At 57.6% G+C, this 20,837-nt stretch overlaps 1 protein-coding gene and 1 long non-coding RNA gene across 8 annotated transcripts in view; one reads left to right on the forward strand and one right to left on the reverse strand.

Moving 5' to 3' along the window:
- NAV1 (neuron navigator 1) overlaps window positions 1-20,837 on the forward strand; it is a 209,923-nt gene that overhangs the window by 116,010 nt on the left and 73,076 nt on the right. The window contains exon 1 of one of the 7 annotated variants that reach the window (XM_072831406.1): window positions 13,946-14,037. The exons of 5 other annotated variants lie outside the window; for them this stretch is intronic. In XM_072831406.1, coding sequence (XP_072687507.1) covers window positions 13,961-14,037 — 77 coding nt within the window. In that variant the 5' untranslated portion in view covers window positions 13,946-13,960. Of the gene's footprint in view, window positions 1-13,945; window positions 14,038-14,973; window positions 15,051-20,837 lie in introns of those variants that run through there. One more of the 7 variants, XM_072831407.1, reaches the window with a different exon arrangement.
- LOC140635993 (uncharacterized) lies at window positions 6,284-7,820 on the reverse strand. Its single transcript, XR_012033381.1, has 2 exons — window positions 6,803-7,820; window positions 6,284-6,350 (listed from the first exon to the last, which is right to left on the reverse strand). It is a non-coding gene; the product is annotated as an uncharacterized lncRNA (long non-coding RNA).

Here is a 20,837-nt window from a genome sequence, read left to right on the forward strand (position 1 = left end):
TGTGTGAGCGCGGGGAAGGTAGTTAACCTCCCCGGGTTTCAGTTGGCCCATGTGCTCAATGCCGGCAATAGAACCTATCTCAGGCTAATTCTAAGGATTAAATACATCAGTATCTATGAAGTGCTTGGAATAATTCCTGGTTCCTGGTAGATGCTCAATAAATGTCAGCTATTTATTTTTATTTTTATTTTTTATTTTTATTTTTATTTTTATTTTTTTGCTGTTGTGACTGTTATTATCGTTATTGTCAAAATGCCATTCTGAAGGAGGAGGACGACTCCCGCCCTCTGTGGCCCCCAGACCCGCCCCCGGGGAGCATGCAGTCTCACCCCAGCGCCACTCAGAATCCGCAGCTGGGACCGATGGGAGTGGCCGCTGGCTGGTCCTGTGAACGTAGACTTTGCGGGCACGGGAGTATGGAATGGTGGGCAGAAGGAGCCGGGAAAGATGCCCTTACTCCACCCTCTAGCACTCTTTCTTTATCCCCTTCCCTCTGGACAGTGTGTGTGATCCTGAATCAGTTTAAAAAAAAAAAAAAAAAAAAAAAGCAAGACTTCACTGAGGCCAGCATGAGTGAGAACGTGCCCTTCCCACACATCCCCAACTGGCCGTGAGCCCAGGGAAGCCGGGAGCTCACGGCGGGCAGGTGCTGGCACGGCGGATCCGCGGGGTGGACCTTCCCGCCGACTGCAGCGTGGCTTCCAAGATAACTGCACGTGTGTTGTTTTTATGGTCGCTCTGCCATTAGCAGGAACTCTTAACACGTGGTAGTTTCCAGGTTTCCCCTTGGTGGGCTTCCCTGCCAGGACTGGGGACACACCCGCCCTTCAGTGTGCTAGGCAGTCAGAGCTGAGGGGAACCCACTAATAATCCCAGTAATTTTAATGTAAACAATCACTCCCCAATGATATGTTTTCATGGTTAAGTGTTGTGCTTTCTCATTAGAGACCGGGCACCTTAGATTCCAGCCAATCTCGAAGAGAATATGCATACCTGAGCGGCCCCTGCTCAGCCCCCATCCCCACTGTGGTTTTCGCCAGGTTTTATAATTTAGAAAACGTCCAGTTTTCGAAGAAAATTGTTTTCCCTACTCATGAAAGGGGCAGGGCCATTCCCTGTAGGGGTGGCCTGCAGGGCTTCCCTTGTCACTGCACAGTGATGCCACCTTGACCCCTGTCAGCCACTGCCCATTGCCACTCACTTTCCTGCCTCCCAGGAGCTCCCAGCACCAGACCAGCAGAGGAACTGAAGCCTCTGCTTTCCCTTCTGGGTGACACGAGCAGCAACAAGCCATCTGAGTGAGCCAGGCGAGGTGACAGGGACTCTGAGTGCTCTCAGGTATCTGCTGGGGGAGCAGCGCCTTGGGAGGCCCTTCCCCAGCTGGTGCTCAGTCCCACATCAGCGGAGCGCTCTCTGCTCCATCCGAACACCAGGCCTTTCCTGGGTTTCCAGTCTCTGGGGGCATAGGGAAGGCAAATTCTGCAAGCGGAAGCTCAGCGAACTAGAATGAGGAAGGTGAATTTGCTGCCAAGAGAATCCTATTTTTAAAAATCACAGTTCTTTTTAAAAAAATGGGGTAAAGTACGTGGTTTTTTTTATATATGGCTAATATGCCAGCCATTTTCCAGAGTTTAGCAGGTGGCAGGAAGTGCATTCACATTGTTGTGTGACCGTGAGCGCCATCCATCTCCATGACTTTTTCCATCCTCCCAAACCGAAACCCTGTCCCTGTTAAACCCTAGGTCATCGTGTCCCCCTCGCCCCAGCCCCTGGCAGCCACCATTCTGCTGTCGGTCTCTGTGCCCCTGGCTGCTCTGCGTACCTCGTCTAGGGAGAATCGTACAGGATTTGTCCTTCTGTGACTGGTGTGTTTTACCCAGCATCATGTCCCCAGTGTTCATTTGTGTGTAGCATATACCAGAATTCCTTTAGTTTTTAAGGCTGGTAATATTTTAACGTATGGCTATAGCGCATTTTGTTCATCCGTTCAGCTGTCGGTGGATTGTTTGTACTTTTTGGCTGTTGTAGATAATCCTGCCTTGAACATTGGGATGCAGATATCTGTTCAAGCTCTTGTCTTCAATTCTTTGGGGTGTACGCTGAGAAGTAGAATTATCAGATCACATATAGTTGTATATGATCACCTGTAGTTAAACTCTGTTTTTAATTTTTTTGAGGAACCACTCTACTGTCTTCCACAGTGGCCATACCATTTTACCTTGCCACCAGCAGTGTGGGAGGGGTACAGGTTCCCCACCTCCTTGCAGCACTTCCACTTTTCTGTTTGCTTCGGTTTTTAGTAATAGCCACCCGACTGACTGCAAAGTGCTATCTCCTTGTGGTTTTGATTTGTGTTTCCCTGATGCGTAACAATGTTGACCGTCTTTTCACATGTTTATTGGCCGTTTGTATGTCTTCTTTGGAAAAATGTCTGTTCGAGTCCTTTTCCTATTTTTTAATTGGGTTGTGTTGTTGTTGTTGAGTTGTAAGAGTTCTTTATATATTCTGGTTATTAATCCCTTATCAGACACGTGAATTGCAGATATTTTCTCCCATGGTGTGGGTTGCCTTTTCACTCTATCATTAGTGTCCTTTGAGCCCAGAAGTTTTTCATTTTGATGAACTCCAGTTTATCTAATGTTTCTTTTGTTGCCTACGCTTTGGGTGTTGTATCCAAGAAGTCACTGCCAAATCCAATGTCATGAACCTTATCCCCCTGTGTTTTCTTAGAAGAGTTTTATAACTAGTGGTTCCTATTAAAAATATAGATTCCAAATCTCATTCCAGACCTACCAAGGCAGATTCTCTGCTACTCAGGAAGCCATATTTTTCTACAACTTCTCAGTGATGTTGGACTAATCTATCTTCCCATTAACGACAAGACTCTTCTTTAAAGCTCTCCTGAAATGAATGAAAGCTGCTTTTTCAGTGTTCCCTTGCATAGACAGAGTGAGCTTATTCTATTTCAAATAGAAGAAAATTATGAGAAAGTTTCTAAACATTCACCTGAAATCTGCTTCGCTTCTGCCTATTGATTCAAATGCTGCCATCCAAGAAAAATAGAATATGTCTTCATTCAGGTATTTCAACATGTTCTTTTTTTTTTTTTTTTTTTTTTAAGATTTTATTTATTTACTCATGAGAGACCCAGAGCGAGAGGCAGAGACACAGGTAGAGGGAGAAGCAGGCTCCCTGCAGGAGCCCAATGGTGGGACTCGATCCCAGGACCCCAGGAGCCGAAGGCAGATGCTCAACCCCTGAGCCCCCTGGGCATCCCTCAACATGTTCTTAATGATTGCTCAGATAGTCTCTTCCCTAGACCAAAAAAAGAAAAGAAAAAAAAAAAGGTCCCCAGCTTATTTAATTATTTTCTTAAATGACCCAGTTTTCCAGATCCCAATTATCCTGGTCAGCCTCCCCTGGAAGCTCTCAAGTTGTGAATGATCCTCTTAAAATTTGGCGCCTACACTCCTCACCGCCTGACACACGTCCTGCCAGGGTAATAACCAAAGCGTGACAGTGTAGACAGCATCAGGTTGGCTGCTGACTGTCCTAGATGACAGTTCGAGACATTTTTACCTCTTGAAAAGAGTACAGGAATTTGTCCTTCTAAAAATAGGAAGGTCTGGAATTTAATCTCAGTAAGAAGATAAGTTCCACGGCCATCTGTGCTTCCCGCCTCTGGCACCCAGAGTTGGGGCAGCAGTGTAGACGGTGGGGAATACAGCGCTGGGCAGAGGGACCAAGCGTGCCCAAGGGGGAGGAGGTCAGGAGCCCTCCACTCCCCACCTCCCTCCTGGAACTTGGATGTCCTCGACGCCTCCATCTCTGCCCCCGCAGACGGCAGCTGGGGTGGGCTGCGCCGCGTAAGGAGCAGGGACCCCGGGCCTAGCCGGCAGCACTACTGCCGTGTTGCACACCTCCAGTGGGCGCCATGCACGCGGTGGAGAACTGTGTCCCCAGCAGCCCTGCTGTCCCGTGACCCACGCCAAAGGCCACAGAGCCCGAGACCGGGCCGGCAGGAGCTCCGCGGGTGTCTGTTAGGGGACAGCGGGGCTTCCTGGCGACTGTCTGCCATGCCCTGTGTCTCTCCCCAGGTGGTTTCCTGCTCCATGTGTGTGGCTGGATGTTCCAGTCTTCTTGTTCCCTCCTGGCCTCCCCTCCCTTCCCCAGCCTGTCCTCTTGAACCGTGCTTGGGGGCTCGGGAACAGATGGGATTCGTTTCCTTCTTGGCTCTGAAGTCTCCTGACGTTTGAAAAATGTCAACTAAAATAAACTGTAGGCCCCTGCCTTCTCCCAGGCTGGCTCCTTGCTCCCAGAGGCAGTGAGCCCAAGCCTTAAAGAGACACCTCCCAGCCTCTGTCTTCAGCCACCCTCCTGAGAAGGAGCCTCGTCCGCTGCTCTTCCGCTTGGCGGATGCCTGACCCGTGAACCCCAAGGTGTCCAACCCCACCACCTTCGGTGACAAGAATTCTCTTGGAATGGGCACCAGGTTTGTAGGGTTTATGTACAAAGAGAAGAGAACCTTTATTAAATTTGAATGTGCGGCGGGGAGAGCCTTACTCTACTCCCTTTATCTTCTTTGTTTCCTGGCAGTTCTTTAGATACCCCACCTTGTGGGCAGCTGGCCCAGGCCTGGCTTTTGCCCAGGGAACACAAGGATTAAGGCGGAGGATGGTAGGGGGTCACTCAGGGGAGGCCCCAACATTGAGGCTCAAGAAGGAAAACCAGTTTCTGTCCTTGAAAAGCTTCAAATCTAAGAGGGAGGTCGGATGCCTACTGGGTCTATGGCAAAAGAGATGACGTGTCCTTGAGGTGGAGCTCGGTTGCTGCCATTTGGGGGGATGACATCTGACAATTACAGGTTGACCCCAGATTCACAGAGGCAGCCTTGGGTGATAGGCCTTGGAGGTGCGTGGGGAGGAGCGTCTGGAGATCGGGGCTTCCATCCGGAGCACCCTCCACTTGCTGTGTGGCCCTGACAAGTCTGCTCGCCTCTCTGAGCCTTAGCCAGTTCATTCACAGAAAGGCGATCATCTTTGCCTTAGGAGGATCCGGGGACAAAGAACATGCAGGAGGGCTTTGAAACCTGTGAAGAGCAGTTGGCTTGAAATATGTTACTCTGATCTCAGCGTCCTGTTCTGCTCGTTTCGCTGGTGGCCTCTGTCTTCCTTGGGAGCTGTTAGAGTAGCCAAATAAGACTTCTTCCGCCGGGCAGAGGAGTTCACTGGATTTGGGTTTTGACTTCTTTTTGCCCGGGACTATGGATCCCATTTTGCTCTTCAGCACCACCTTGCCGTTCTCCTGGCCCTGTGGTGTGCAGTCACCTCGGCAGACCTTCGAGAACAGGCTTATCAACGTAGGCGTAGCTGAGCGGCAGCGTAGTGGAGCAGCTTAGAGTGGAGGCTGCGCTCCTGGGTCTAGTCCTGGCCCTTCCTGTGAGCTCTGTGGGCTCAGGTGAGTGCTTATCCTCCCTTGGCCTCGGTGTCCCCGGCGGTCACGGTGGCTGCCCCGTGAGATTGGTGTAGGGATTGAGTTTGTGAATACGTTTCTGCGCAAGTGCCCAGCGAATGCTGGCTCTTGTTTGTTAGCCATTCGGTGGCAGACGTCCACCAGTGGCTGGGCCGAAGCCATCACGTGCGCCTGCGAGGTGATAACAGCATTCGGAAAAGCGTTTGTTGACCTCCATGCTTCAAAAGGATGTTTCCGATCCTCACTCGAGGCTGACCAGCGAAGCGGCCTGCCGAGCCACACCTGTTCACGCAATGTTCTCACGTGGCCAACGGCCCGGTCTGTGTGTGCGGGTCTGGGCCTCAGGTAGTTGTGCAGGAAAGCTGGGCTAATTGCATGCGAGATCACACAAGCAGACCTGGCATCGTGACCAGCTGACTGGCTGTCTATCACACTCAAACATACGTTTATTGTCTTTGAAGTGTCTTGTGTCTTGTGCTGGGGTCACCAGACAGAGACTTTGAGACAAGTGTTTTATTCGAGTGCAAGCGGTTTATTTGGGAGATGATTCTAGAAAACACTGATGGGCAATGGGGTCGTGAGTCAGCGAAGAGAGGGGAAGCCAGTGCAGGGTACTGCCGTGGGCAATGGGCACTGAGGGGCTTCTGGGAGATGACGTGGAACACTCCTCAGAGCTGCCCCGTGCTGTGGGCAAGGACGCATGGATATTTTTACCTTTCAGCGGCAGTTACGATGGGCGGAGGGCAACTCCACGGGGCACCGCCTCCTGGATTTTCTAGCGTAGCACCTACGGGCACAGTGACTGCGAGTGGGTGAGACACACAGCATTGATCATAAAGAGGGAAGTCGGAAGGGAAGGGAGACGTGGAGTCTGATTCCTGCGATAGAAGAGGGTGGCTTCAGAGGACTCCTGGCCCTTGAAACACCCCCGAGTTCTTAAAACACAACAGTGTTAGCACTCTACGGTCTGTGTGGGGTTAACTTGGATCGCAGTGGCTGTTCCAACCCAACGGGGTTGATGCAAGGTTGGAGTGAGCCAGGTATTCCAGAGGGGCGGCGGGATGTGTGCTCGTTGCCGTGGCAACTGATGCAGGCTGAGGCGAGGCCCCTCCCCTCGTGTGTCCTAGTAACCTACAATTGAGCTGCTGGGGTTTTCACGGAGTTCGATGACATACAATTTGGTCGACATCAGGATGGATAAGGGGTTGAGGAAGCCCTCGAGAGGGGTTTGGCTCCCCCCCCCCGGCACCTCCCCCCACAGCAGCCCTGCCTACCTGCCTGTCCACCTGTCTGTCTTCTTTGTCAGCTCCCTCCTCCTTTTCCCACCTACCTTATAGTCTGTGATAAGCCAGCTGGCCTCAGCTAGTGCCTGGAAATTCCGTGCAACCTGATATTACAGAAAGAGCTTAAATGTGGAAGTATGACAGGCCTGGGTTCGGATCCCAGCTCTGAGGCTTTGGGAAAGCTGTAAATCCATTCAAGTGGGCATAGTTGTATGGGAATAGGATTTCTATAAGGATGTTCTAGAATATGTTAATACACTAGGTTTGCAGCATGGGCTCCATAAGCGTTACCTCCCTCCCTTCTCTTGGTTGGCTCCTAGAAAATTAAAGCAGTAAAGGTCCCAAAGACCATCTGCAGGATGGAACTTTGCCACCTGGGTGATGATGCCCAGTTGCCCACTCGTCTGCCAATCCCCCTGCTTCCAGGAAGCCTTCTCTGATTCATCCCATTGTTACATCATTGCTGTCTGACCCTGGATGGTCTTGGAACTCATGCGTATGACTTACACCGTAGTCGCTTGTGCCTTTTAGGCTCTCTAACAATTGCATAGCATGTGGGGCTTACAAAACACTAATGTCTCATTACCTAATTTAATCTTAAACCTGAATTAGATATTCTTTCCCCCACGGCGCAAGTGAGGAGATTGGAACGTGGATTGCCAGGATCACGTAACTTAAAAGTGGCCGCACCAGAGCAAAACCCAGGCCTTCTGACTCCCATGTCCTGGGCTCTTTCTGGTTACACCCCTGCCCCACTGGGTGTACCATGACTCCTTTTCCCTCTGTGTGCCGTCCCCGTGCCCCCTAAGCCTCGGAGCATTTCTGGGGCAGGGATCACATGCCTTCCACTGGAGTGGGAGCTTCCCACGGACAGAGACCCTATTTTCTATTTTTTCAGTACCCAGCGGAGTATATTCTCAGGTCATGCTATTGACTGGCTAATGAATCATCGTCAGGGACCCCCACATGGAATGCCCCGAAGTGACCTCTCTATCTTGCAAGACAGGATCTTGCTTCGGAGAGCCGCAGAATAGCCACCGCCAGGAGCTCAGGGCCATCGGCAGAAGGGCCAGAAGGAGCAACCCAAGCCTCTGAATACAAGTCCTTGTTGACGCCGGCTCAAAGGCTGGGCTGTCCCAGGATGTCCACGAGGGGCCAGCTCTGGCCTCTGGGCAATCAGATGTCTCTGGCCAGGCAGCAAAAGAGACCATTCACTGCAGCTAAGTAAGGGAGGCTAGCAGGCCAGGCAGTCAGACTTACCCACTGAGCTTGCACGGGGGGTGCCCTGCAGGACTGGATCACTCCTGCCTGTGTATCGGAGTGAAAATGGGACAAGTGCAGGGAGATGGATAAAGGTCTGGATTTAAAAAAAAAAAAAAAGACAGAAAGAGTCGGGCCCAGAGAGACCCAAAGCACGTGTCTACCCAGGAGATGGGCATTCACTGAATATGCAAGACGGGGTCATGGGAGATAAGGAAGGAGAGGCTGGGGCGGGGCGGGGGGGGGGCACGCGCCGCAGATAAACAGCCAATGCATTGGTGCTGGGCGCGCCAAGGAGGGGACGAGGGACACAGACACTGTGTGAGACCCATCCGGACACGTGTGGGAGGCGCCGGGTACAAAGAGGCTGTGTGTGCACGGATCCCAGTGGCAGAGGGCGGGGGTGCAGGGCTGCCTACGGGCAGGGGCGCGTTAGCCACCAGATGGGCGCGGAGGGTGCCGGGAGGCCCGGGGCCCTGCTCTCAGCCCGGGGCCTGAGCCGCGCCGCCAGCCTGCTCTTCCTGTGCCCCGTCCCTTCGGTCTGGGGGTGTCTGCAGCCCGAGAGGCAGGGACACGTCTCCACCTTGACCTGCCCTTCCTCCCCACTGGCCACGGCTCTCTTCCCGCTCCTTCCCTGGCCCTCACCTCCCTGTCCCCTTTCTCAGTGTCCCAGCCACCCTGTGCTTCGGGGTCCGGCTTCCATCCCAGCCCCCGTGGCTCTGATGACAGGGGCCACCAGGAAGGCCACCGCTGACGAGCAGGGGGCCCTGTGGCCGGCCCGGGGCAGGGCCTCCAGCGCAGGGCTCCCAGGACTGCTGACGTTCCATCGACGGTAAGATAGAGGAGGGACTGGGCTGATCCTCCGCCGTCGCCAGCCCTTGCTGGGCCTGCTGCCTGGGCCCTTGCTGGACCGAACTGTCCTCAGGGGATCCCAGTTTCCCGGATTTAGCGGGAGCAAAACGCCCCTTTGGCGAGGCTCCCGCGGAGAGATCCTGCCCTTCCCCGCCCCGAGCAGCTGCCCCTGACATCCGGGAGGCAGCAGCCAGGCGGCCTCCTGTGGCTCCACCGGTGCCTGTGGTCAGTTTGCTGTTCTTCGAGGGCAGGTTGGCGACGTCGATGGAACATTCTGGAGTCCAGCTGCCCTGGATTTAATTCTCCCGTTGGCCGCTCACCACCTGCGTGACCTCGGATACATTAAGTGGCCTCTTAGGGCCTCATCTCATTGTCTGAAGTGAAAGGTGATGATGCCTGCGTCGGGATATTTATTCACGTTTGATAAATATCAGTAGAGTACCTACTATACAAGACGTCTGGGGATACGGCAAGAACACAAAACAGACATTGTTCTTAAACTCATATATGGAAAAGGGATAACAAATAAATGCGTAGTAGATTAGCTGGTGCCCGGTGCCATAAGGAAAAGAAGGCAGGGTAAGAGGCCGGGAGCACCGGGGAGGGCGCCGTTGAGCTCCCGCCGTCAGGGAAGCCTTCCCTGGCAAACCACGCAGGAGAGCATGTGCAAAGGCCCTGAGGCAAGAATGGGCATGTGTTCAAGGAGCTGCAAAGAGGTCACTGTGGCTGACGCAGAGTAAACGGGGAGAGTGCTCAGAAGTGAGATCAGGAGGTAGCCAGGGGCCTGGCCATACAGGGTCTTACACCTCAGGGTGAGACCTCTGGCTTTTCTTCTAGCCAAACCGGGAAGGTTTCAGGGAAAGGACTGAGTGATGAGGTCCAACGTGTTTGGTTCGGAGCCCGCCTGGCTCCCACGGGGAGGGTCGCTAGGGGAAACCAGGGGAACCCTGGAAGCCTGGAGAGGAAGGTGCTACCATAATCTGGGCCAGGGCAGGGGATGGCTGGGAGCAGGGGGCGGTGGCCGCTGAGAGGGTCTGCGGGAGGAAAGGACGGTGCGCTTCCGGAGGCTCCCGAAGCCTGGGGGACCTCCTTCCGGGGGGTGGGGGCTCCAGCCCCACCGTGGCTGCTGGGGCAGCGCTGTGGTCTCGCAGTCTGGCTTCTGGCCTCGGGGAGCTGAGCTGGCAGGCTTCTGGGTGCGCATGCACACACCCGCCCAGGGAGACTGGCTGAGGGTCTGTGGGGTCCTTCTGGGACCCTCACCCCCTTCCATCGCCCCGTGTGCCCAGAGCCACCCAGAGCCCCGAGGTTCGGTTGATGGCCAGAGGACGCTAGGCAGGCCTTGCAGGCCAGCAGCTGGCTGTGGGGCTGTGGGGCACGGCCTCCTCTCCCGGGTGGGCCCGAGCCAAAGCAGGTTTCCTCAGAGGTCCTGTAAACATTTGCGGAGCCCTAACCCGGCGGGGCGGCTGGGCTGGTCCCGCTAGCTGGCTCGGGTGCTGCTTCAGAGGCTTCTCGCTGGGGCCCCGCCGCCTTCGGGAGCCCCGCCCGCACCTGCTGCCTCCAGTGCCCCATCTAAATGCCCCCCACGCCCACCCTCCAGGCCACCCTGGGGAGAGAGTTGGTGAGGGGGGCGCTGGCTGCTGGCAAGCCTGGGGAATCGGGAAGCCCAGGTTCTGCGGGGGACCCGGAGGAGGTCACTTTCTTAGCCCCACTTCCTTCTTGTGAGAATGAGGGCCTTGAACCGCAGGAGCTCTGCATATTTTTTCAGCTCTGACATTCTGAGTTATGAGACAACAGGAGGTGGCTCTGTCCCAGGCTCCCTGGCACCTCCTCCGGGAAGGGCCTGGAAGTCGTGAGGGAAGGTACAGCCTCAGTAGGTCAGGAGCAGAGAAGCCCACCGGGGTAGTGCACAAGGCCCTCCTGGAAGCTCAGGCCTCCCTGAGAAGGCAAGAAATCCACTGGATAAATCAGCTTCTTCTTCTTTTTTTTTTTTTTTAAGATTTTATTTATTCACAGGGCCACAGAGAGAGGCAGAGACGCAGGCAGAGGGAGAAGCAGGCTCCCTGCGGGGACCCCAACTGGGACTCGATCCCAGGATCCTGGGATCCCGGCGTCACGACCTGAGCCGAAGGCAGACGCTCAACCACTGAGCAGCCACCCGGGGGCCCCCAAATCATTTCTAATAGACAGTGATCCCGAGCCTGGGACTAACGTCACGGCTTCCATACCTGTGTACAGTGACACCTGCCTTACCTTAGAGCATTAGGTTGTTTGTAAATAAAATTAGAGTCACGAAAGTGTCCCCACAGAGCCTAGGAATGGTTTTCATAGATGTTTCTATCAAGGCCCCACCAGGTGATTTCCCCAGGAGTCAGTGGGGTCACTGGGGGGGTCTGGGAGTAGGTCTGAGAAGCTGGAGTTAGAGATGTGGCCAGGTCGTTCTCTGTGGAGAGCACAGGGATGCCTCCCCCCGTGTGGCCCCGAGTTAATCCACCAGGGTCCTCCCCCAAGTCCTTTCCCATGCCCCTGCGCCCCTGCGTTCTGGTTGAAGTCTTTCTCTCCTTGTCACCCCTCTCCACATGGTAGGTGTGCTTTGCTCTGCGTCTGCCACCATGCAGCCAGCCCAGCCTGGCCAGGACGTGGAGGGGTCTCAGGGCTCAGCCTGCACCCGCAGAACCCCAACGGAGCCTCTCTGACTGGCCCAGGCTCATGGAGGGCAGACACTGGAACCCAGAAACCCCCAGGCAGGTGACACTGGAACTCAGACCACATGGGCCTTCCTGGCGGGTCTTTCTCTCTCTTTTTGCTTGCGCCTCACTCTAACCTACCCCGTTAACCTTTGAGATTATGGTCAAGGACACAACCAGAGCCTCCCCATGAACTATCTTTGGATGTTCCTGATGGAAATGGAACGCGGTCTGGAGGACCTTGGGCCTGGGTTGGGGTGACTCCAGAGATCCTTTGAGGTGTGTGTGGAGGAGTGATGGGCAGGGTATCACCCCCCTGCCCCCCCAGGAATCTGGCTAAAAGATCTCATGCATATTAATCTGGGCTCTGCCCTCTGCTTTAGAGGTTTCCTAGTCTTTCCTTGTGCCTCAGTTTCCCCTTATAAAGAGCCGCTCTAACGGCCCTGGCACGGGAGACAAATGAGATCATGGCTCCCAAGGACTCTTTGAAGAGAAGCCAGAGGAGCACAGGGGAGGCCTATCTGAGATAGATGGGCCTTTTTCCTCTCTCCCTCTTTGGCTGGGTTTTCTCTCTGGAAAAGTGCCTGACTCCCAGCTCCCTGTCAGCAGGTGTCTTCCCCCTCCACCACATGCCTGGGCTGTCCCCCACTCCGTCTGCCCCCAGCCACAACTCTGCAGCCTGGGACCCAGAAACAAGAGCTCAGAGTCCCCCAACCCCCCCAGCACTCCCGGGATGCCCCCTCATTGTCGTCAAGGCAACGAGGACACCTTGCCCCGCCCCCCCTCCCCCCCCCCCCCCCCCCGTCTGCCACACCCCCGCGATGGGCAGGGTCAGGGCCTCTTCAAGGCCGGAGCTGGGTCTGCTCACAGGGGAGGTTGTGTTTTACCGGCTTCCCAGAAGCCCCCAGACAGCGCTAGTCTTCAGTGCTGCTGTCCAGTTACCCAAAGTGCTTTGACCCATTGGCTGAAAATAGCAGGTGCTAATTTGCATGCTATTTCTTGCCGTGTCTGGGACCCTGCTCCTTCCCCTGTAAAAGCCCCCTGGGCCCTCCCTCCACCAGGCAGAGAGGTAAGTAGAAGGTAGACACAACCGGGCAAACCACCTTCCTCGGCGGCGAGGAAAGAGGAAAGGGAAACCCCAGATTCTGCGGGCTTCCAGCAGTTCAGGAATCAGACCCAAGAAGAAGCGGGTTTGGAGATCCTCTAGCCCAGACTCCCCTTGGTGGGGGTGGGAGGATGAGGACAAAACTCAGGAGCTGGGAGCTCCTCCCCTGTGCCCAGATGCTGGTGGAGACCTGCTTTCTTCACTGCCTGCTCCGAGGCCCCGTGGGGGGTGTGGTGCCGGCAGGGGTGGGGGGCAAAGGAGGATGGGCCGGCTGCCTGTGTGAGGAGGAGGGATAGGGCCACATGGGCTCTGCAAGGCTGTGAAGGGATGTTCTGGGACAGCTCAGTCCCTGCCCGGCCCTCCACATAAGCAGGGAGCCTCACCTCTGTAGGTCTCCCCCCCCTCCCTCCCTCCCTCCCTCCCTCCCGCTAGGCTCTGCCCTAAAGCCACAAAGGAGGAAACCTTATGGAAAATGCACAGCTCGATCTGGGGGGAAAACATCCCCTGCTGGTGACATTCCTCTGGCTCAGACAAAGTCCTCTTACTCAGGATGCTGGCTGAGGCTAAAGAGAATCCCTTATGGTGCATGTCACTCTAAGCTGTTCCCCAGATGACCCAGGCCAGCCCCAGCACAGCTGCGCACGCTCACCCTCCTTAGGGTGGTGGTGAGGAGGAAGAGCCGGGACAGGGGTTCCCTCTAGGAACACCGTCCTGGCCTGAGATGGGTGAACATGCTGGAGAAGACCACCTGCCTTGCTCTGAGCCCCCTCAAAGCGGGTCTGCTCGGACCTGGTGCACCTTGCCTGTGCGTCCTACCACCCCAAACCACTTAGCATAGAGTAAAGGGAATAAAAATGGACTTGCCCCCACCACACGCTACGGGGAAGCCCGAAGCACTGGTACTGGGATCACTGCAGCGCTTTACTCCCCGTGGATCTCCAAGCATATGTGGAAAACTTGACCACAGTAGGCACCCTCAGAATCAGACCCCTCTCGGACTCAGGGGGATCTGGGACAGAGTTCCCTCTGTGAGCTCCCCACCCCCCAAGATCCGGTGGTGGATGGTGGGTGTGGGCTCTAGAGCTGCAGCCCCAGGTCAGTGGCCCCGGGAATCAGAGGACTGGAGCCAGATGGGCTTTTAGGGAGAAGGGCCATCCCCAGCGCTCAAAGCACCATCCAGACTTCCTTACAGGCTGGGGAGCTGGGAGGAGCTCAGGAGTGTGCATCTCCTCTGCCTGAACTTTTGTGGAAACAGGCCCAGAAAGCTAAAGGTGCTGAGGTGACCGGCCTAGGGGAACACAGAGATGTGTGCAGCTGGATCACCCCAAGCCGCCCAAACACCAGAGACCTCTGCTGCTCAGTGGCGCCCTGGCCCCCTTAGGTCAGTCCTGGGGTGGGGGTGGGGGCTTTTAAAAAGATCACTGCTGTTATTTTTCTTGCTTTAGAAACTGCAGGTGTCATCTGTCTTGTTTGTAAAACAGAGTCTCTTGGGTTTGCCCAGATCACACTGGGATGGGGACCTAACCCTCCAGGGCTGGGGGAGGCTGGGGGAGCTGGGCGCCATGGTGAGGGCCTCTGTGCAGGTCTCCTTGTTTGAACCCAGAGAGTTAAGTGCTCAGTGGGGAGCCCTGCTACTGGGTCCCACTTCGTTTTTCTTCTTAAAACTAAAATCCCTCTGCCTTGAGATCATCTTTCTTCTTAGGCAGCTGCAAGTGCGTCCTGGTGAAGGCGCAGACCCCTGCACGGTGCAAGCTGCTCTTTACCCCCGGCCCCCGCCCTCCTCCCCCTCCGGGCACACCTAGCCTCCTCTGCATTCCCTTACCTGGGAAAGCCATAGTCGCCCCCCCCCCCCCCCCCGCCCCAGGTGTGGCACTGGGGAGGGCACACCTTGCTAGGCTCCCCTCCCCGGGAGGAGCAGGTCCCCGAGCCCTCGGGTGCTGGTGCTGACCCCGGGCTCCTGCAGCGCCCGGCCGGGGGGCAGGCCCGGGAGGACGCCCTCGCAGCACCCGAGGGCCCGCCGCCAGCCCGGGGGCTCACCCCGGAGCGGCCCAGGTGGAGGTCGGGGCCCCAGCCCGGGGCATCTCTGGGCGCCCGAGGCCCCCGGAAGGCCGGGCTGCGGCGGCTCTTTGTCTACCTGCTCCGGGCGTTAAAGAGCCCGCTCCCCGCCTGCGTCGCCGGGGCGCGGGAGCGGCGGCGGCGGCGGCGGAATGGGGCTCTGTCGCTTTAAGGCCAGCTGGAGCCGCGAGTGCGAGCGGCGGCGGGGCGAGCGGGCGCGGGGCCGGGCTCACGGCGGGCGCCCGGGGCGGCGGGCGGCGGGCGGCGGCGGCGGGCGGCGGGGAGGATGCTGCGGCCGCGCCTGCCCGGGGCGGGGCGCTCGGCGGATCGGCCCCGCAGGTAAGCGCGGCGCCTGCCGCAGTGCCGGGCCGGGGGCGGGGGGCGGGGGGCTGCGGCGGGAGGGTCTCGGCCGCGCCCGGGAGGACTGCCGGCTCCCCGTGACCCCGAGCTCCCCGAGCTCCCCGAGCTCTCCGAGCCCCCCAAGCTCCCCAAGTCCCCCGAGCTCCCAGCACCCCCAGCTCCCCGAGCTCCCCGTGACCCCGAGCTCCCCGAGCTCTCCGAGCCCCCCAAGTCCCCCGAGCTCCCAGCACCCCCAGCTCCCCAGGCTCCCCGTGACCCCCCAGCTCCCCGAGCTCCCCGAGCCTCCCGAGCTCTCCAAGCTCCCCAAGTCCCCCGAGCTCCCAGCCCCCCCCAGCTCCCCAGGCTCCCCATGACCCCCAGCTCCGTGAGCTCCCCGAGCTCCCCCGGCTCCCCATGACCCCCAAGCTCCCCAGGCCTCCCCCAAGCTCCCCAGGCTCCCCGAGCTCCCCATGACCCCCAAGCTCCCTGGGTTCCCCGAGCTCCCCTTGACCCCTGAGCCCCCCCCAGTACCCTGGGCTCCTCAAGCTCCCCATGACCCCTGAGGCCCCCCCCACCTCCCCAAGCTCCCCATGACCCCCAAGCCCCCCCCCGAGTCCCCTGAGCTCCCCAGGCCCCCCCAGCTCCCCAGGCTCCCCGAGCTCCCCATGACCAGCTCCCCATGACCCCCAAGCCCCCCCAGTACCCTGAGTTCCCCAAGTTCCTGAGCTCCCCAGGCTCCCCAAGCACCCCGAGCTCCCCTGGGCTCCCCAGGCCCCCATTGCCCCCCCCAGCTCCCCAAGCTCCCCAGGGCCCCCCGAGCTCCCCAGGCTCCCCGTGACCAGCTCCCCATGACCCCCAAGCCCCCCCAGCTCCCTGAGCTCCCCAAGGCTCCCCGAGCTCCGCAAGCCCCCCTGAGCCCCCCCCCAGCTCCCCATAACCTCCCAGCACCCCGAGCTCCCCAAGCCCCCCCTCCGAGTTCCCCAGGCTCCCCAAGCCCCCCAGGCTCCCTGAGCTCCCTGAGCATGGAACCCCCTCAAGTGTGAGCCCCCGCCCCCAGCTGGGAGTTGGAGGTGTGCAGGTTTGCGGGAGTTGGAGGTGTGCGTGTGGCAGGACCTGGGCCCCGAGAGGGCCGGCCAGGCGCTGGGGGCTCCAGAAACCGGGCCCCAGCTGAGACAATGGCACAACTTGATGGAACTTGGATGGGTGCCACTGTGGGCCCCGGGGGTCCCTGGCCCCAGCTGCGGGGGTTCTCAGAGACCTGGAGGAGGGGAGGGGAGCGCCTTCAGCGGCAGGGTCTCCTGATGCCTAAGTTCTGAGGTGTAGGGGGCGGAGGGGTGAGACCTGGGGCGGCAAGGGCGGTGACCCGGCTGGCTGGATTCCTCGGAGGGACTGGAGCCTGCAACTGGTCTCTGGGGTGGAAGGAGCAGCAGGGGAATTAGGGACCTGCACAGGGGGCCCGCACAGGGGGCCTCCCACGGTCCAGTGCAGGGGGTGGGGGTGGGCATGGAGGCTCCCCACTAAGGGGAAGTGAGTGTAAACCCAGCCAGCCAGGGACTCTCAGAGCTGACTTGGAACCTGCACCTCCAGGGGAGGATTAGGAAATTCCAGCAGCCAGAGAAAGAGAGCCTAAGCTTTCTGGTTTTTTGGGAGCTTCCCACCCCAGTGTACACACTCCCTCCTCTCAGCCCCCTCCCCCCCCCACTTGGCTGGCTGTAGGAAGTTGGTGGAGGTTAGGCCAGCCGCCTAATGCTGAGACCGCTCAGGGCTGCACTCTGGAACCTGCTCTGCTCCCCGGCGGTTCCTTGGGGCGTCCAGGCACTTTCCAGGGGCTCCACTGCAGCTCTGCACGCCCAGGCCTGGGGTAAGAGCAACAGATCCTGGCAAAGCCTGGCGAGGGAGAGGCATAGGCAGCCCCGGGAGCCCTCGGGAGCCCTCTGAGGCTCCAGCTTTGTGTCCCCTCCCACAGTGGCACAGACGAAGCCCCTCTGGAAGGGCACTCGGCTCCTTTGGACTGACTGACTTTGCTAAGGTGACTGGTGGGATATATCTTTAAGAGGAACCAGTTTATGAACAAAGAATAGATCTATTTAGTGACCTCTGGGGGCTCTTCTGGTGAGATCTTGGGGGTGAGCCCTGAGACTCTGGGCCCTGGAGAAGGTAGAAGGAAGGGGCTGTTCCTAACCTTGTTCTCTCCACTAATAACCACTGCCACCCCAATTCAGAAGCTACTTGAGGTCCACACAGGGAGCACCCAAGCAAAATTTTAATTGTCACTGAGCCAAGATGGACACTTGTTCTTTGCCCCCCTCAGCACTGGAAGATGTGAAAATCCTTTAGTTGGCTCCAGCACCCTTTCCCTGAGCCCATCGCCCCTTCTTCCCTACACACTGCCTTTTCTAGGTTACCCTATCATTTCTTTTGAATTGCTTTTCTCTCTGCCCCATGGCACTGCTCCACCCCACCCCACCCCACCGCACCCAACTCCACCCCACCCCACCCCTGGAGACCTGAGCTTTGTAGACTAAGCTCCGTGCCTATCCTGGGGCATAGCTGCTGAGTACTCACCTAGCTCCTTCCCAGAAACACACTCCTGGGCAGGTATGCCAGGGCGGGGACCTGTCTGCCTCAGTCCAGGGGGAGGAGGAGGTCACCTTACACCTGCGCAGCCTGCTGCCTGCTAGCGTGGGGCTGGGTTGGGCTGCAGTTGCCTCTCTACCCAAGCCCAATACTTTGAGGCCCACTTCTGTGGGTAGGTAAGGACAGAGAGGATGTTGTAAAGTGGAGGTCAGTCCTCAAATCACCAGAGTTCAGATGTAAAATTTAACTACGCTGGCTGCAACCTGCAGAGGGGAGCTTAGCCCAAGACTTGGCTCTGGGGACGGCTCAAAACCTTCCCTGTAAACGATGCTTGATTGGGGCCATCGGGGATCAAAGAGGTGCTTGCCCTTCGTGGGCAGGTTCCCGGTAAGTTCCGAAGGAGGCAGTGTGGAAAGGCTGCAGGGTGTCAGGGGTACGGGCTGAATGGCTTCGCTGGCCTGCAGCGTCTCCATAACCAGCCTGGATGGGTTGAGCTGTGACCAGCCATGGGCCTCGGAGCAGACGCCGGCCTTCCTGCATCCGTCACCCAGGCGGTCTCCCGGGGACCCCTGTCTTCCCTGCTTCCGAAATGCGTCCTCAGAGGCTTCCAAGCGGGAGGCCCAGGGTGCAGGCGCCCATGCCCTTCGCATCCCTGGATTCCCCCTAGAGGGGAGCCCTTTGCTGGAGCCTGGGCTCCGGCGGAAGCAAGACCTGCTCCCAGCACCTGCGTCGCTCAACCGCAGAGCCGCCGGGCCATGGGACTTCGGCTTGGCGTGAAGCCAGCCTCTGTGAGAGGACCGAGCGTGGGGACAGCAGAGCCAGCGAGCCGCTGCTTGTACAGGCTTTACGGGGCGGGCACGCACGGCGCGGGCGGACGGCGCGGGCGAACCACGCGGGCGGCTCAGGCCCTTCCTGCGGGGCCCGCGGAGCTTGGGAGGCGGCGAGGAGAGGTGCCGGTGGCCGCTGCGCTAAGGGACACTTCGCGGCTGTGTCCCCGTGCCCTGCGTCCCGGCCAGCCCCTTCGCGCCATGACACGAGGCTCTAAGTCACCCTGTGCCAGGGGCTCCGTGCGCTCCCGTAATCCCCACAGCAGCCGTGTGGGGGCCGCGTTCTCGTCGCCCCATTTCACAAATGAAGAAACGGAGGCACAGGGAGGCGAAGCCTTCCCCTCCAAGACAGGGAGGCGGGATTTGTCCTCACACCTAGCTCTGTGACTGCGCCGCTGTCACCAGGTTATTCGCACTGACCCACTCTAGGCCCAGGGCCACTAAGGGCTGAGACGCAGGAGCTGAGCACGTCTGAGGCCTCAGCAAAGGCCCGCGGGCAGCCTGCAGGTCTGGGAGTGAAGCGGGGAGAGCCTGGCCTCTACGCTGCCGGCTGGATCGGGACTAGGGCCCCCTTGGCCTGGTGACCTCACAGAGCTTGCGTGGCCTCGGGCCTCAGCTTCCGTCTCCATAAAATGGGCCTAATTCCTGCTCAGTCTACCTCACTGGGACGTCGTCATGACAGTGAGCTGACGGGAAGAGCAAGGTGCTTTGAACAAGTGGCTTTTGCAAGTGATTCACTAGGGAGGTCCCTGCCGGGCCGTAGGGGTCCCTCCCAGATTCTTCGGTTTGTTTTTTCCCTTCCGTTTTGCAAGGACCCTAATGAGGGCTCTCAGAATAATAGACTAAATAACTTCCTGGCTTATAATGTACTTGTAATTTTTTTGTCTTAAATTCTCTCTTTTTTAAAAGATTTTATTTATTTAGTCATAAGAGACACAGAGAGAGGCAGGGACACAGGCAGAGGCAGGCTCCCTGTGGGGAGCCCGATGCAGGACTCAATCCCGGGACCCCGGGGTCACGCCCTGGGCCGAATGCAGACCTCTACCACTGAGCCACCCGGGCGTCCCAGATTTTTTTCTTAAATTCTTAGCTGCTCATCTCCATATTTCTATTCAGCCCCAGTTCTGTGCTAACTTGGATGCCATATTTATGCATCCTATTTTAATGGCAATTGCCATGAAAACAGACTACTTAAAAACAAATAATTATTTTTTAAAAAACCCACCTTACTTACTCAGCTTTGTGCCAGCCACTTTGCTGGGTGCCCGAGAAACAGAGCCGACCCTCATGGAGCTAACGTTTATTTATCTGTTCACATATTCAGCAAACTGTAGCGAGCGGCTCGCAGATGCCAGGCCAGGTGCTGGGAACTGGGAGTGTGATAGCGATCAAGACGGACATACTAGCCTCTGCCCTCAGGAGGCTTAGAGCTTTCCAGCAAAGACAGATCAATGCAGTCAACAAGCGCACGCGTGCATTGTGGGATGGGGAGTCACGCAGGACGGCGCAAGTCTGGAGAGGAGACGGGATGCAGGGAACTATGACGCCAGGTCAGATGCACGGGAGACAGAAGCAAGCAAGGAGGGGCTGCAGGTTAAGTGGTCGGGGCGGACCTCAGGGAAGATGGCCTTGAAGCAAAAATGAGCGTTTTCCAGAGGAACAAGAGCTCATTTGAGGCGAGAGGGAGGAGTTTCCTTCGGTTGAAAGGGTGTGTGTCATCTTCCAGTTTCTTTGCCCAGACCCACCACCCCTGTGGCTTCTTTGATCACAGACACTCCTTGTCTTAAGACGGAACCCTGAAGCGACCGCCGAGTAAAAGCTTCCCTGCTCAGCATCCCTTTCTGGAGGCCTTTGATAATGCAACTGGCCTGTTTCCTCCGGAGCCCGGTGTGGGCTTCATCTCAGGTGAAGCTCCTGGCCAGAGTGATAGCCTGCCCTTGCCTGTGCCCTTAAAGCAGAGTTTGATGGTGCTACCCCGTGTGCAGGACGTGTTGGGTGTGAGAATTCATGCCTACCCCTGACTCTCTTGGGATGCTTCGGGAATTTCCTAGAAGCACTAAGTTCTTGGACGTGATTGGACATTTAAATCTTAGGAAGCCCCTCTCCCATGAACACGGACGCATCCTTGAGGGAGAGAGATTGAGAAGGAAAGAACATCAGAGCCCTGCCCATGTGCACATGGGCACGCGGGCACAGCAGCCTGGCCACCGTCCTATGGACACGGTCAAGAAATGCTTGCTGTAACCCCAGGGACTTAGGATGTGGCACATATGAGCTTCCCTCATACGCTGGTTTCCCTATGAATGTAGGGCTACAGGTACCATTTGAGTAGCAGGTGGGTTGTTCAGAGAGGAGAGCCGAGGAAGCGGCGTACCTGCCTGCT

The sequence above is a fragment of the Canis lupus genome, chromosome 6 (assembly GCF_048164855.1).
Source record: "Canis lupus baileyi chromosome 6, mCanLup2.hap1, whole genome shotgun sequence".
NCBI classification, from domain to species: Eukaryota; Metazoa; Chordata; class Mammalia; order Carnivora; family Canidae; genus Canis; species Canis lupus.